This window comes from Odontesthes bonariensis, chromosome 15 (genome assembly GCF_027942865.1).
Source record: "Odontesthes bonariensis isolate fOdoBon6 chromosome 15, fOdoBon6.hap1, whole genome shotgun sequence".
In the NCBI taxonomy this organism is placed as follows: domain Eukaryota; kingdom Metazoa; phylum Chordata; class Actinopteri; order Atheriniformes; family Atherinopsidae; genus Odontesthes; species Odontesthes bonariensis.
Genome location: NC_134520.1, coordinates 16,266,110 through 16,283,406, shown reverse-complemented (window position 1 = coordinate 16,283,406; position 17,297 = coordinate 16,266,110). Strand labels below are relative to the sequence as shown.

At 41.3% G+C, this 17,297-nt stretch overlaps 1 protein-coding gene across 2 annotated transcripts; it reads right to left on the bottom strand.

Annotated features, from left to right (window-relative positions):
- Positions 1-24: 24 nt before the first annotated feature.
- On the bottom strand, positions 25-16,821 carry sh3gl1b (SH3-domain GRB2-like 1b). 2 transcript variants are annotated; one of them, XM_075485202.1, is made up of 10 exons: positions 16,435-16,821; positions 10,935-11,003; positions 10,274-10,346; positions 10,042-10,185; positions 6,882-7,015; positions 6,552-6,710; positions 5,492-5,595; positions 5,237-5,370; positions 4,536-4,583; positions 25-2,691 (listed from the first exon to the last, which is right to left on the bottom strand). In XM_075485202.1, exons 1-10 carry the CDS (start codon positions 16,477-16,479, stop codon positions 2,498-2,500), a joined length of 1,104 nt encoding a protein of 367 aa, XP_075341317.1. In that variant the 5' UTR covers positions 16,480-16,821; the 3' UTR covers positions 25-2,497. The 2 variants fall into 2 exon arrangements, with proteins under 2 accessions (XP_075341317.1, XP_075341318.1); XM_075485203.1 differs by lacking the exon at positions 4,536-4,583.
- Between the last annotated feature and the right edge of the window lie 476 nt (positions 16,822-17,297).

Genomic DNA, 17,297 nt, shown 5'->3' with positions numbered 1-17,297 from the left:
AAAATACAACATTTACACGCAAAATTAACATGTTTTTTTCTCTCTTTTTTTATTCACCGTAAAAACGGGGAGAGGCAGGGAACAAGAAGGAAAGCACGTACAAATACTGTAATAATAAAAAGGAACAAAATATTGCAGTTAAATTCTGTTTGTCATACCAAGAGTAAAAAGGCAACTTAAATCTATGATATACAATTGCTAGGTGTAAAATAGGACTACATGCGAAGATTAATTTAAATGTTTTAAGGTCCTGTATATAAAAATAATACTATAGAGTCATAGTGATTCGATGACGTTTAAAGGAGGATTTAAGACTGATTAAACAAATACATAGCCCTTTAAAGGAAAGGAAGAAGTGAGATTTTTTTCATTAAACATGAAATTAAGTCTTAAAAAAAAAAAAGGTTTCCGCTAGTAGGTCTGCTGATGAAACTCGCATCAATCTAAATGTCAAGGAAACTGCCTGTAGTGTCATCGATGTGCAGAAATACGCACACATGCATTTCATTTTAACATAACAAAGTGCCAACGGCCAGAAATTTAAAAAAGAAATAGAAGCAAAGTTTTCACCGTTGCTGAGGCTCCGGGTTAGGTTTGGTTGCCGTGTTAGTTGGGATATTTTCCCACCATTTCTTTTCCGAAAGGCACTACAACAAAACAACTGATAGCTGGTAGTTTTTCTCCACCAACGAAGTGATCCGCACGGCACCTCCAGTTACCCTTAACCCTGAACTACGTGCAAGTACTGAGAAGTAGTTGGGTCAGAGATGTAAACATGTCAGATGAGGACCGGACTCAGGAGTAGAACGTTGGCAGCATGGAGTGACAGACAAATAGAGGAAAGAGGAAACGACACAGAAAGATACTGCAAACAATAAAATAGCACATATACGACATTCACAACTATAACTTTTATCCATCTATCCAACAATTCAAAAATCGACTGAATCTAAGGCAAAATGTTTGGTAACAAAGATTGCCCAAAATCTATCCGACTATATCGAAGCCGACAATTATGGTTCCCTTGATGTTGTCCCTTTTATTCAAGCTCCATCCCTCATACTGTACAGTGTGTGCTGGATCACCTTCCACCTGTAGGTGTGGACCGTGACAAAGTCCAGAGCAAGAAGCCAGCCTTGTCTGAACAGATAAAACATCTGCGTTCTTCAGGCCAATATGACAACAAACGAATTGAATCAAAGTCATTGTGAATGATCAGACTAAAACAAGTTTCACAGTCTCTTAGACATGAGGGCAGACAGTAACAGCAGGACAGTTAGAGACGAATACAAAAGACTGACTTGCTGCCAGCAGCTTAGTCTATCCAGGCACTGTGTGGAGTTAACTGGTGCCTAAATCGGGGCTCAAAAGGCTGAAAAAAAAAAAAAAAAAAAAAAGGACACGTCTAAAATGCTACGATAGACAGGTCAGAAACTACATGAATATATGGCTGTGTTACAGAATCACAAGCAAGTTTAACAAACAGGATCATTAAGCGGCGCGTTTATGCATCATGCGTTTTAGTCTTTTTGGCTCCATCTCCTCTATTGAACAGACAAGCAGACAAACCCATCACACGACAAATTGTTTGTTTCCAGGCAACAAATACACACCCTCTATATGTGACAAAATGGTGCAACCTCTGCATTTAACTTTGGGTCTGTGTGTAATGGTGGGGTAGGTCTGTCACACGTCAATCTCATCTGAAGACCAAGGTACAAATACATCGTCTCACCTTTACAACACTTAAAAAAAAAAACTAAAAAAAAAAAAAAAAAAAAGAGTCACCTGCATGTCAGGCCAAAGCAATCATCAAAAGTTCCCCGTTAGAAAAGAATTCTCTTTTTTTTCTTTCTTTCTGTAATTAATTTAGTTTACCATCGAGTCGTGTGTAATTCCATTTTAGTAAAGGTGAGAGTAATTCTCAGTCATGCCAGAAGGTGGCATCGAGGGATCCACTAAATGATGAGGTCTGAAATGATATAGGTCTGTCAAGTACATGTGAACTTATGCTGTAAGGTTTTCCTAAAAAACTGAGTTAAGCGGGTCACTGACCTGATTCTTAAACAGAGTGGAACCACGCGAAAAGCATGATGTGACTCTGTCACCCCAATAATTGTAGTTACGGAGTTCAAAACAGGCTTTTTTTCCGTCTCGTATGTCTGTGGTTAGAAAAGTTGCTGCTTACAAATGTGTCAGTTTGTCCATAAGAAATACTTCTTACTTTCAGATGAAGAATAAGGACCCTTTGTTTCAGTCCCGCTCTGGATCTTTTTACCTTTGCATGAAACGGGTTGATTTATTTATTTTTTTGGCCTGAGATCGTCTCCTGGTCTCGAGGTGACAAAAAGTGCTCATCCTTGAAGTCGACGATGAACCTGAAGGTGAAAGTGAAACCTCTGTGGACCGCTCATCATCATCACTTTCCTCCCTCTCTAGTATCTCTACTTCCTCTCCCCTCCTTCTCTATCAATCTCCTCTTAACCCTCTCTTTATCTTAGTGTGGTAACGGAACGAGGACATCGACGTAGTTGAGAGGGAAGAATCCTGACTGGCTGTTCAGCATGCCCTCGTACCAGTTCTCATCGATCTGATTGGTCAGGGTGATGATGTCGCCCTCGCGGAAGCCCAGCTCGCCCTCGTTCTCAGGATCAAAGTCGTAAAGCGCCTTACAACTCGGCTGCTCCGGAGCTGGATAGAACAAGCAAAAAGAGAATAGATGAGGAAGGTTGGAGAAAGTAGTTCCATAAGCATACAAACCCAAACGCTCGGACACAACAGCGCTCAGGGCCTCACTGCAAATCTGAAGCATATTTTTTTGTATACTACGGTTCACACGATACACATGTTAGTATAACATCAACACACTGCCACAGACAAGTTGTTGAGTTCTGGTTAGCGGGTATTTAAACTGCAACATCCTCCAACACAAGATTTCTGCAGGGCTGTTGCTCTGCCCTAGTTTTTTTTTCGCTTTCTCCCTCTGTCTCTGTGACCTCACACAGATCAGCAGCCCTCTGCACGCAGACAAACTAGGCTTTTTTGTTGCCAAACAATTTTCTCATTGTATCAAATTCACCCAACACGCTGCTGGGTATGCCAGAGACAAGGAAAGCTTTGGCCACTCACTTTCTGCGTTTTTCATTCTACTGTACTGCTTTACAGGGGGGCATGGAATGGAACACGGCAAATACTGGAGTAAGATTTTAACGATAACTAATGTGTTCGTGGCCAGCTGAACTGGCTACGTAGGAAGCAGGTTGTGTTTACCAAGGAGAGCAAAGAAGCACAAGTAAGTTTTAAATTGTTTGGTCACATCATTTTAGTTAGATAAGATAAAGTATACATTCATGTGAAGTGTTTTTTTTTTTTTGTTCAATTAAATGTGTGAATTAAGTCGTAGTTTAATTTGCATGTGTAGTAAGGAAGTGTTCTTCAAGAAAATGTGAATTGAAGTGTGTATGAACTTAAACTTTTAATATGTGAAAATACTAATATATTTGCTCTGTGTTTTTAGCAAAACACGCGGTGCTCGATGGGATAAAAGTTTTGTACCCGTTGAACTCTGCGCTGTTTATTGATGCCGAGGGCTGCTACATAATGTTTCGTCAGAGGTGGCTCGGATGCAAGAAGAAATCAAGTGACTCCATACGGAACGGCTGATACAAGTTAACGTTTTGATTAAAGAAACAAAAACAAAAAGTCACTTTTTTTTTGCTACAAAGCTTCGTCTATTTCGAGGCGGCCTGAGGGACACCAACTTCTGAAAAGCCAAGTTTTAAAAGGGAAATACCTTACAATACCTTATGTTTATATACAAAATAATGGGGGGGGGGGTAAAAATAGAAGTATCATCTCAGCAAAGCACACATGTAATCTTATTACAGCCACAGCACAGTCCTCATCTAATAACAGACCCATTTCTACTGCTGCTGGCACCATCATTTATTTATATACCGTTTAATATTAGTAAGAGATTTAATACTCGCAAAAAGTCCCAAGTTATTGCAGACTAATTGAGCGATGGTGTTCTTTGCAGCTTCGCCGTACTCAAATCAAACATCACACCAACTGCTACGACTGGATTAACAAAATGCCAAACGCACATCATTATTCGGGTTTCATGACCTAAAAGACCAGAAGCCCCACGTCCACTTTAATTACAAAACTCAGATAGAGGTAGAGGTAGGAAGTCCCCGGTGAATTCCAGTAGGATAGCCTCTGTGCCACGTTCTTAAAACAGAAACAAATGAATTTCAGAGGATCCACAAATAAAATCAGGAGTGGCCACTGAAGCGTCTAAAAAGATTTAGAGAATCATACTTTGTGGAAGTCAGGCTGCAGCTTCCAAAGGACAGGATGTGGAATTCATACCGAGCCACACGCTCGCTGTTAATCTGCGCACACGTACAAAATAAAACCACAGATGAGAAGCGGCTACTTCCTACGTTTCACTTTACAAGCTGGGCACACACATGCGCTGAAGCATTCCAAGAACACAAACTGCGGCAAACGGCCCGCAATGTGCAACTCACACAGTCCTGGTTTCCGAAAGGACAATGTGGCCAAGTGAAAAGCGGGCTCTGATGATGTCACAGGAAAGAGGAACAAGGTCAGTCGGAGAGAGGCCAGCCAGATAACGCACAACGCAAATTCACAAACACTTTCCCCTCCCTTTCGCACTGCCCACACACACACACACAAACACACACATCCATTTTGTCAACAAGTAAGTGATGTTATTTCAGCATTTGGAAATTCTAACTATCAGTGGGTGCCATCATTTATAATGACTCGATCAAACCGGACACAAAAAAAAGAGAAGCATGGAAAGATTCTCATGTTTTTCTGCTGCGGGGTACTGATTGGTTGCAGTTCTTGAGCAATCATGTTGGCAATGTGCAGTGTGTGTCAGAGGAGTGTGTTTATTGCAGGCATGCTACTCTGGCTCAGTCCATCCTGAGCTATTTAGAAACAGCTGGATGTTTTGTTGTCGTTGGAGCTCTGGTATGGCTGCTCTTTTCCGTAAATCTTATTAGTTTTCCTTCAGAGAGGCCTCGAAAGTATTGCAGGTGGAAAGGTTGACACAAACCAATGTTCTTTTTTGTTGTTTTCTTTTATCAAGACACTGTGTGGAAATGGTCAGCCTGTTCAAATCAGTGTTTGCGGTAAAATGAGAAACTGTTAATACGATCTTTGCCTTTCATTTTCAAATATCACCTTGGCAGCGTCTCACCTGAGTTGCGTGAAGGTGGAGGGGCCATCGAGGTCGGGTAGCCACCGTTTGAATGGTTGTTGTCTCCAAAGTCAAAGATGGGTTTGGGTTTGGGCGTGTACTCGCGTCGTGGTCGTGACTGAGCTTCATTCATCCTGTTGGAGAAAAAAATAAATCAAAAAATCCTGACTGAAGTCACTGTGGATTTAGAAAAGCTCCAAGGGGAAGGCTGCTCGTTGGGATTTGTGCGTCTCTCGGTCTCACTACTGCTCCCACCTGTCACGCAGTTTGTCGGAGAGCTCCTCCAGCACCTGTACGGCTTGTCTGTGGTACTGCAGCTGGGACTCCACCAGAGATGAGAGCTGACTCACCTGCTCTATCTACACAACACACACACAGGTAAATTATTCACCACATACCCACGTCACCGTGCCTACGTTGGTGTTGAATCCTGGAGGTACATTATCAAGAGGCCAAGGTGTAATAGATAATCAATATCTTTGACAGAAAAAATAAGGTCATTAAATTTGGTCTGCTTTTAAATAGACTAATGTTACAGTTTTATACTGGGTTCAGATTATTTTGCCAATCTCTTATTCAGAATGGGGCAAACTGGACAGTAGGTACTGGAGTTTAGTGATATATTCCGCAAGGGTTTGACTATCAGTAATGCGGTACAAGGTATTTACATGACATCCATCTCCTTTCCTGTGCAAAGTTATTCAGTCATTACGTCTTATCTGCAGCCAAATGTTGCCTCTTTTAAGATCAGCTACATGAGAGCATCAGTCCGCGCTTGCTGTACGTCAAGAAGCTGCTTTAGTTTTGTCTCTTTTATTTGTCATAATACATTTTTCCAAACCTTATAACAAGAAATCAGATTAACGAAGCTGTGTTTTCCTCCAGTACCTGCGTCATAAAGGTCAAACTAATGCAAACTGTTTATCCTGTGGGTGGGTCTGTATTTGACCAAGTCAGGTAAAGCACAAAGGCAAAAAGAGTAATAAAGCGTTTCACAGAGTGGCAGAAGCACAGAAGCTGCAAATAACTGGAGTTGCCTTTAAAATGCTTGATATCAATATCCAAAAGAAAATTCATTTTAAAAGCTTTTGGGTTGATCGTTCCATTCCAAAGAGTGTAAAATGATCCTAATGTGCGTGTGTATTTTTCCACAATGATCGGAGAGGTTAAACAGCAATAAAACGCCCATTTTTGAATGTCGTGGAATTTTTCTTTTTGTTTTAAAAATAAACACGTGGGGGCAGGAATGGGATTAAAAATTACGCCCCAAAGGAAATACGCCAACACAAGCCATTAAATGGTAAGAAATCCTCACGTCAGTTTCCAGCAGGTTGTACATGCTGGTCTCAGCCACGTCCTTTGACTCATGAAACTTCTCCAGGGCCTGTCGAACCTCCTCGTCTGGAATCTTGCCCTGGCGCTTCTTCTTGTAGTCGTAATCCAGGCGACGGCCTTCAAGCTTCTTCAAATGGTGCTGAAATTTGTGCGAGCCGCAGTTTAGTTCACTTGTAAGGAATGTAAATCTCAATTTTTCTTCACATTATCAGACAGATGATTATCTATTGAGGGTTTTGCAACAACTGAAGTATCACAACTCAAAGAGCGCATCTAACGAGGAGACTTTGTATCCAAAGCATGTGCGTGCCTGTATCTCTCTGAGGTCCTTGTCGCACAACCCTTGCAACGGATCGATGAAGTTCTGTTTCACATCGATGTCTAGGGAGTCTTTTACTTCTGCCATTCTCTTCATGGCCTCTCCTACGTCTACGAGAGCGCCACCTGAATCACAAAGACAGTCATTAGAAGTTCAGGGGACAATTTTCTGTGTTCCACCACAGACACAAATCACACTAAATTTATACTTCTACAAACACCATCCCAGAGAAAGCACACATTCATCCCACTTACATTGTAATAAAGTCCTAAAATGTGACCAGAGGTGGGTAGTAACGAGTTACATTTACTTGAGTAAGTTTTTGAAAAAGATATACTTCTAGGAGTAGTTTTAAATCCCTATACTTTTTACTTTTACTTGAGTAGATTTGTGCAGAAGAAACTGTACTCTTACTCCGCTACATTAGGCTACAATGAGCACGTTACTTTTCTTTTTACCTCTGGTATTCTACGCGTCATTATTTTTATCCCCCCGCGTACGTCTCATTTTAAAGTTTTATTCTGACAGAGAGAGAGACTTCCGCCAAAGGCTCTACCGCCTGACTGTGTTTCACCAATCAAACGTAGCCGTGCAGTCTCGTCACGCGACCATACTCAATCTCAGCGGCGGGACGGGTTAGCTTTAATATTTACAGTCGTAGCAAACAAAAAAAAAAAAAAAATAGATGAAAAATTTCAGAATCAACGGTCGGAAATGAAGACGCAGACGAGGCCTCATATTGAAAGCATGTTTACCTTACAAAAAGTGCGAACCACTGTGTCAACCAAAACCAACGGACATTTCAGCATTCCAAAACTCAACATCTAACTTGTAGCGGTAAGTTTCCTAAATTCGTTTTTTTTTTCCCCATGGATAGGCGAATGTTTGTTTTTTAGGTTACATATGGGTTGCATATGTTTTAAACATTCCCCCAGTCTCTTTTTTTTTTTATTGAAGTTCTTGAATATAGCTGGATTATTTTAATTTAAACTATTTTGTAATGAATGAATGAATTTTAATTTATTTTATTGATTGGATGAACTCTAATTTGCCTAAAGATGATTATTTTGTATTTTTGTCTGTCTGATTGAATGCTTGTGTTAACAAATAAATCAGACGTTACTCAACAGTTACTCAGTACTTGAGTAGTTTTTTCACCAAGCACTTCTTTACTCTTACTCAAGTAATTATTTGGATGACTACGTTTTACTTTTACAAACCCCAATTCCATTGAAGTTGGGACGGTGTATAAAATGAAAATAAAAACAGCAGACAACGATTTGCAAATCTTTTTTGACCTATATTCAATTGAATACATTAAAAGACAAGATATTTAATGTTCAAACTGATAAACTTTGTTGTTTCCTTGCAAATATTCACTCACATTGGATTTTGATGGCTGCAACACATTCCAAAAGAGTTGGGACAGGGGCAACAAAAGACTTGGAAAGTTGAGAAACGCTCCAAAAACACCTATTTGGAGCATTCCATTGATGAACAGGTTAATTGGAAACAGGTTCGTGTCATGATTGGGTATAAAAAGGACATCTCAAAAGGCTCAGTCTTTCACAAGCAAGGATGGGGCGAGGTTCACCACTTTGTGAGCAACTGCGTGAGCAAATAGTCCATCAGTTCCAGAACAACGTGCCTCAACGTAAAATTGCAAAGAATTTGGGGATATGATCATCTACAGTCCATAACATCATCAACGTCCCCAGATCCAGAGAATCTGGGGACATCTCTGTACGTAAGCGGCAAGGCCGAAAACCCACATTGAATGCCCGTGACCTTTGATCCCTCAGGCAGCACTGCATCAAAAACAGACATCATTCTCTGAAGGATATTACAGCATGGGCTCAGGAACACTTCGGAAAACCGTTGTCAGTTAACACAATTCGGCGTTACATTCACAAGTGCAAGTTAAAACTGTACTATGCAAAGCGAAAGCCATATATCAACAACACCCAGAAACGCCGCCGGCTTCTCTGGGCCCGAGCTCATCTCAGTTGGACTGAAACGAAGTGGAAAAGTGTTCTGTGGTCTGATGAGTCCACATTCCAAATTGTTTTTGGGAATAATAGACGTCGTGTCCTCCGGACCAAAGAGGAAAAAGACCATCCAGACTGTTATCAGCGCAAAGTCCAAAAACCAGCATCTGTGATGGTATGGGGGTGTGTTAGTGCCAATGGTATGGGTAACCTGCACATTTGTGAAGGCACCATTAATGCTGAAAGGTACATTCAGGTTTTGGAGCAGCATATGCTGCCATCCAAGCGACGTCTTTTTCAGAGTCCTCCCTGCTTATTTCAACAAGACAATGCCAAGCCACATTCTGCACGTGTTACAACAGCCTGGCTTCGTAGTAAAAGAGTGCGGGTACTAGACTGGCCTGCCTGCAGTCCAGACCTGTCTCCCATTGAGAATGTGTGGCGCATTATGAAGCGCAAAATACGAGCACGGAGACCCCGGTCTGTGGAGCAATTCAAGTTGTTCATCAGGCAAGAATTCCACCTACAAAGCTTCAGCAATTAGTGTCCTCAGTTCCCAAACGCCTATTGAGTGTTGTGAAAAGGAAAGGTGATGTTACACAGTGGTAAAAATGCCCCTGTCCCAACTCTTTTGGAACGTGTTGCATCAAAATCAAAATGTGTGAATATCTCTAAAGAAATAATAAAGTTTATCAGTTTCAACATTAAATATCTTGTCTTTTATTGTATTCATTTGAATTTTGTAAAAAAGGATTTGCAAATCAATGTATGCTGTTTTTATGTACATTTTACACACAGTCCCAACTTCAATGGAATTGGGGTTTGTACTTGAGTCATATTATTATGTGGTAACAGTACTTATATTGGAGTACAATTTTTGGCTACTCTACCCACCTCCGATTGTGACACAGGGACAAATATTTGTAAATTATCCGCGCGCTCCAATAAAAGTATTCTCTCTCTGATATCAATAAAGTAATGTTATCATCGTTATCATTAAAACAGTGTGTAAACAGTTTGTTTGTGCACATTTTAATCAAACCACAAAGACACACAAGGACCTCAAACTGTGCATCCTTTGAGGAAAATAACTACACAGGTCAGTGCTCCTCTGCCAAGAATTCCCTGCACTGAACCAGAAAACACAAACGCACACATCTTACCAAAGTTGGTGTCCTCTCCGAGTTCCCGACCAAACTTGCCCATGCACTCTCCTAGCAGCCCTTCGGCCTGAGGATAGCCCGGGTTCTTCACCTGGCCGCGGATTTTCGACATGGTGTTCAGCATGGACAGTTTGGCCCGTGACGCTGTGGAGGTCAGGGAAAACCAAATTAAGATCAGTCAAAGACACGGTTCAGACTCACGCGTGCCAACGCATTGTTGTGTTCTTCTCACCTGGGTTGGGTTGCAGGTACTCTGACGTTTTGGAGATCACCTCCACTACAGCTTTACTGGTCACATCTACTTTCTACAAAACACAGCGAGGGCACACTTCACAATTTTGCAACAAAGCCACTAGGTGAACTAAATCTAGACGTAGAAATACAAAGGAGGAGCTAGTATATAGTGTATGTTTGTGCAGACCTAGCTACACATGGTGGTATATATCATTTATGGTATAAACTTGCTCTTTAAAGGGATATATCGCCTCTTTTGACATGAAGCTGTATGACATCCCATACTAGCAATATTATTTATGAACATTTTCTTACCCCCCGCTGAGTCCTGTGAGCCGAGAAGCAAAACGCTTTATTTTATGAACCCCAGCCAACTACTTTCTTCAACACCAAAACGAGGCCGGAACTCGGCTCACAGGACGCAGTGGGGGGGTAAGTCAATGTTCATGCACGATATTGCTAGTATGGGATGTCATACAGCTTCATGTCAAAAGAGGCGAACTATCCCTTTAATGCAGCATGAAACAATTCTAAATGTTGTACGGTGTGCCCCAGAGTTTCACGCAACATGTAAACCTTTTCACATTAAAGGGGGGGGGATTGTGTTCTGTGTGAAAACATCCAAGCCTACAAGACGGTAAAAAAGATGCCTCTCTTACCCGTTCCAAGTCTCTGAAGTCATCGTCTAGTTTAGTTCCTTCTGCACCACCAACTTTCTCACTTACCATCTATAGAAAAAAAAAGCACGAGGAGGCAGAAAGTGGGGGGAGAGAAGACAGAATGGTGGAGCAAATTCAGTAATGCTGCTCATAAGGTTGTGATTTGAGTGAGAAGCGAGTCTATGCACATCCCTTCTACAAATGCCTGCTCTGTGACTTTACACTCCAGGAAATGCAAGGCTGAATGATTTGCTAAGGATAGCCTGGGTACTTTGCCTTAAATAGGCTGTGCTGCACATGTGAAGCACAGCTTGCTGTATTGTAAACTCTGTGATAAGCAAACTTTAAGCCAACTCTGCGGGGGTGACACAAGTGGGGTAATACCAAAAGAGCCAACAGGTCAAACTCACAAATACAAACATTAAAGTCGTGAAGTGTGTAATCCAAATGAAAGGCTGGTGGCCAATAAACAGGATGATGGTTATGTTTGGTGATGTTTATTTACCGCAGACAACCAAACAGACTTTTTTTTGGTGTCAGTTCTGTAAACTCACCAATGTGCATCCTTACTATCAAACACATGAGTCAGTCCTTTTAATGACTAAAGGATGATCAAAATGTTAACTGCCGGACTACACGACTCCATGTCTGACTTTTCCTTTGTAGCTGGGGTGCAAAACAACTCCCATTACCAGCAGTGAGATCATAAAAGGGCACGCAACAGTCATTTGTTGCAGTGTTTCCGAGCTGCACTACTAAAGATCAAAGACAAACACAATGAATACTGTGTGCTTTGTTTGGGTTTCTGCTCTTATCCTGACCATAATACACCGCTAATAAAACCCCAAAGCCAACAAAAAGGCATGTAAAGAAATTGTGTTGCTCGCGTGTATTAAAACTTTTGAGGGAAGTTGTAACAAATCCAGAGTTAATATTTAATTACTCTCCCCCACAACAGTGACAGAGGGATCAATTCAAACTGTATAAACAAGACAGGGAATGCAAAAAGAACACCGTCCTTCCAGACGGTGATCTAAGCTGAAATAGTTTACTGGACATATCCAGAGCAGAGGTGAAGCTACAAAGTTCCCGTCCTCAGTCCAACTCACTTTATCTGTGAGAAACCAACAGCAGCAGTTTTTAGTCATTTCCTGCACGAGTCAACGAACACCATTAATGGCTCCTTTGTGATAGCTGAAATAACCGAGATGTTCTGTGATCAAGTTTGGAATCATCCTTGACATCTGCCAATTGTATTCGCAGCAGTCTGCTCATCTTCCACGATCATTCCTCAGCAGAATTTCACTAACTAAGGGAATTGTTTATAAAAAAAAAAAATTAAAAAAAAAAGCAGACACTCAGCAGCAGCTGACAGCCTTTAACTGAACTGGTTTCTTCGAACGACACTGCAGAACACAGAAACCACATGACACGGGGCCTTGAGGGGAGTCAGTCGACCAGTAGAGATGCAACCGACTCAGCATTAGACTCTCAGCCTCTTAGAAAATCTGTCTGCAATCTGCAGCAGCATTTATTTCTTTATTTAATTTTCTTCTCCTTATCCGTTTGTGCATCTCCTCCAACTAACGGAAGAAAGAAAGACAAGTAGTTTCACGAAGGCGAAAGCGATTAGCCTTGCAACACTTTGAGACTTAGTCGGAGCGATTTGTTGGCCATCAAACAAAATAGTGTAAGATTATTATTTACATGTACACAAACCTCAAGCTGAAAAAACATCCACAAAACGCTACCATGAGCAAGTTCAGGTGCAAACAACACAGAGGGATCACCCTGTAACAGGGATCCTTTTCAACTTAATCACTGGGTATTAGTTAAATGCGAGTGCTTTATCTTGTTTGGCTTCAGACGACAAAGACTGAGTTATACAGATAGCGGAATCAGTTGATGGACAAAAAAAACGCATAATTTTCACTGGGTTTTACCTCCCACACAACGAACTAGTGCAGAAGCCCCAGCAAGCATGTAGGCCATAATTAATGTCACCATCATACGCTTTAGATGCAGAATTATATGGGGGACAGGAAATAGTAGTGAGATTAAGGAGAGAAAACAAAATGGAATTATAGTTTGAGACACGACAATGAAGTCAATACAGTTAGAGAGATCTAAGTCGGATGGAGAAAAAGAGATTTGTGCGGCCGCACGACCTGAGCAAAACTACACGTCAGCAGGAAGCTAGTCCGCTGGTGTCAATGAGTGAAGGAGTGAGCAGACGTTCTGTAACATTTTGTGGTCACAGGACGCCGACTTTCATCTCTTCCTTTGATCTCGCTGCATTTCAGTGCCTCCGACTCTTTTGCTCATTATTCCACCACAGTACATTTAAAATTCAAATTCTAACTTCCTCCGGTTTACATCCAGTAAATCAGTAAACTGGGGATCACTTCAGTCTTTTAGGCAGAACAGACGAGGCTTCGGCAGAGCTGCTGGACAATGTGGACGCAAAAAGGTTTAACAAATACACAAAAAGGCTTAAAGAAATACACAAAAAAAAAACAAATAACATTGTTAAGTTTCTACTAGATATTGTATTAAACATCAGATTTGGAAGAAGGAATAAAGATGGAAGCATATACTGCTCAGTTATTTGCAACATGGTCCACAAAAGTATCAATAAATCCATGAAAAGAAGAATAACGTTACATGACAGAAACAGGAAAAACCTCCTCCTTAATCTTTAGCTGCACCTGTAACATGCCATCATCCAGTAACCCGTACCTGTTAATAAGTTATCTGTGAAGATTGCATTACAAATATCAATTCTATAAAAACTGGTTTAAGCATAAATCAGGTGGGCACCAAACTGTAATCTACTTTTCTTTAAATCCACAAACTACCGGAAATCCTTTCTGATTAGACTATGTCTCAACACCATGTACGACCTACCTATTACAAAAAAAAAACAAGATGGAGATGTGCATTAGCCTGGAAATCGCAATTTATGTTACGGATTTATTTCTTCATCGTTCAGCCACAAAAGTCACAAGATTTCTTCTTCCGTGGAGTCGAGAGGGGTGCACTACGAAGCAAGATGAGTAGATTATCCCGCTATGATGAGCTAAAAGTCAAGAGTTTCTCAGTGTCATGAAGGCGGCTCTCTTTTAATCCGGCAAGAGCACCGTGGTAACTTAGGCTAAACTCATAACCTACACCGAGGGAGTTTTGGTTCAGAGTAACCGAAACAGTCTGAAAACAATTACTGTCGCCGCTTCTTGTTCTGATAAAATTCCAGACATCAACATTTAAATGTAGTTGGGCAGATTATCGAAGTTTCATATTAGATCAAAGCTGAAAGCACATCATTTAAACCTCATTCTAAAAATCTAGATGAATATACTGCAGATTCCGCGACACGTATTCAGTATTTACTTTGCGAAACATGTGACTCACCAGGGATTTTTATCATAACTAAACAAAGAAAAAAATCCCCTTCAGACCCCGACTCTGAAGTTCCTCAGCTGAAGGAAAAGGCTGATTAACCATCACCAAAGAAGCTTTGCAGTTACAGTACCAAAATGTGGGCTTCATGTTACCATGGAAACTGTTCAACTTTCAGCTGGTGAATCAGCATGGGTCATATTTGTTTTTATTTTGGTCTACATGTACATATCAGAGAATGTTAATTAAAATTCCCTTTGATTTGGTCAAAGACTCGAGTGATTTCCACTTAATTATGGGAGGGTGTCAGAGCTAAATTTGCTTCTCTCAAAGTTAAAGAGCTTTACTGCAAGAGCCTTCGACACGAGGACTGTCGCAACTGTTATTTCTGTCATGTTTTTTGTCTCTTTCACACTTCCCCCTTTCTAAAACCCACTCCTCTTTTGAATGGAGTCTCCGGCGATTGGCAAATTTTGAGTGTAAAAAGCATCCAATGATGTCTTAAACGCCCTTTTTCAAATGAGAGTGTGTGGGGCCTGAGGAGGAGAAGATCACGACCACCGCTGTGGTACCAGTCATCTCTGAGTGGAGATTTAGGTTTTGTTGGCCAGCTAAGGCAAAGAAAGCCTGTCCTTAGGACAAGATGGAAGCAGAAATAAATTCTTGACCGGCTGATAAGCTGTCCACTGAATTCTGGTAACTGGATGGTATTACCTGATGTTTGTAATGCAGATTATCATTTTCCAGTGTGAAACCACAGCCTTTTTGTTGAAGCAACCCCACGCAGTCATTCAATAAAATTTCGGGTCATGTTTACATTTTGGTTTGCATAAGCCTGCTCTACGCGTATCATCCGCAACAACGACGTAATTGATGACTTGTCTAAGCTTGTTGAAAATTCCCATGTCCAAATACCCTTATTTCTGAGCGTTTATTCCCCAATCGGCTGTCGTTTTCACCGGGGGCCCTTTGAGCGTGACATCTCGGCTTAAGATTTAGCCTTAAGAACAATAGAAGAAGGTAGCAGGAGAAGGGAGACAGTTCAATTGAAAAACAAGGGGCACGTAAGCTACAAAGCAGATATCGTTTACACAGCCAACTTCCTGCATGCCTCCTGTGTATAAAATGCCAGCTATGTGGAGTGTTATTGACTCGTGTGGAGTTTTGGCAAGAAAAACAGCTGCAATGCAGTCAACTAAAGGGACAGCACACTCTTTCCACCCCCTTTTACTGCATCATTATTTTGGGTTACTTCTCGTGCCCTCGTTCACTTTTTGCTCTTCTTTGCCAATCCTTTTAGTTAAAGCCAGCCCCAACAGTCCTGACGGGACAGTTTTCTAAATCATGTTATTCTTTCCCCCCCCAAACTCCTGAAAGGAAGCTGGGGCAGAAACCAAACGTCTTTCCTGCTTAGATCAGCAGGGGTAGGAAGAAAAGAAACCCAGACAGAAAAAGAAAAATCTTTTTAACCGTCCCCTCCCATGGCTGAGAGCTGGCTCAAATTAAAAACAGTCACAACAACTTTCAAACGCTCAACGTGTGAGTTGTTCATAGCGTGAGAGACATTTCTAACGCAGTGGTATGCAGAGGTTTTCGTCCCTCAGCTGCCCTAAATATTGATCTAACTCGCTTAGCAATGAAGCCAGCTGGCAAATAGTTGACTGCACTACAAATAAAGCCGAAAGCTAATGTGCAAGTTTTTCTTTTACTCCAACAATCCTCACTCTCAGAGAGTCACTCACTTGGTTAAGCAACCATCCTGTTTACCACAGGATATGTGCTCAGGCCATGCATCTGTGTAGGTTAACTTAAAAAGTAAAACTCAAACAAAGTTTGTTAGTGGATCTCTAAGCGTTAATACAAATATGAGGGATGCTTGTTAAATTTGACGGTAGTTGTTAAAGAATATGGGCAGCCGACTGAAAGTAATGTCAACATTTCACACACTGAACCAAGAAGTTGCCATACATTAGCAGTTACCGTTGCATAAACGAAGCAATATTGACATCAGCGAACTCTATGTTAGCCTTTTATGCTAAGTGAGGCTAGCTGCTAACGGTTCATGACAGTTGCTAACAACGTTAAGTAAAGTTTTACAAACCTGACTGGCTTTATAAAACTGTTTCTTCAAACCCGCTACTGACATTTTGAACCCCGACTGTCCTCAGCGTCCAACGGAGGAGTAAAAAGCTAACGATATATCAACAGTTAACGGTGAAGTGTGTCGGAAAATGGGCCAGTGAAAAAAGCTTCGGGGGAATCATAGGACCGCACAGCCGTCACTCCAAGTCGGGACACGCCAACTGACCACGTCCACGTCGAGAGTGATTCTTCTAACTGTCACGGCAGATAACGGAGAAAAGTGGTCTCAACTGATCCAAATCAACAATGCGATCCCCTGACCCGAGAACGCCGCAATAACACTAACATTCACTAGTACGTTGCACCGTGCACCAAATCCGTACCAGCCACTGAAACAAAAATCAGTTTCCATAGGTGTCACGGTGTGGATGTTGAACATGCGCATACTGCCCCCTCCTGGCTGCAGCCGGTAAACACTCGTCTTTACAGACCAGATGTTCCAGACTGTGCAGTATGTTGGCCTAGTTTGCAGATATTTGAAAACGCATTCAAGAATTTAAGATGCTTATGCAATTCAAAGACGAAGCAATCATATGCATCCTCAAACTAGCAAAAGCTGAACAATTTGTAACTGTAATTATGATTTGATTCGGGGAGCAAAGATAGGGGGAGCTGCCGTACACAGACGGTGGAAATGTGTTTATTGTTCAGACAAATCAGCTTTTCAGATCTTTGTTTGGAAGAAATGCATGCTGGGTTTTCTGAATTTTGAAATGTAAAAATGCAACGACAAATCCAGAACTGTTGCAGACGTGTTTGCAGGAGTAATCTTCCGAAATATCACATCCTCAATGTCAGTACAATTTTAAGTGTTCTGAGAAG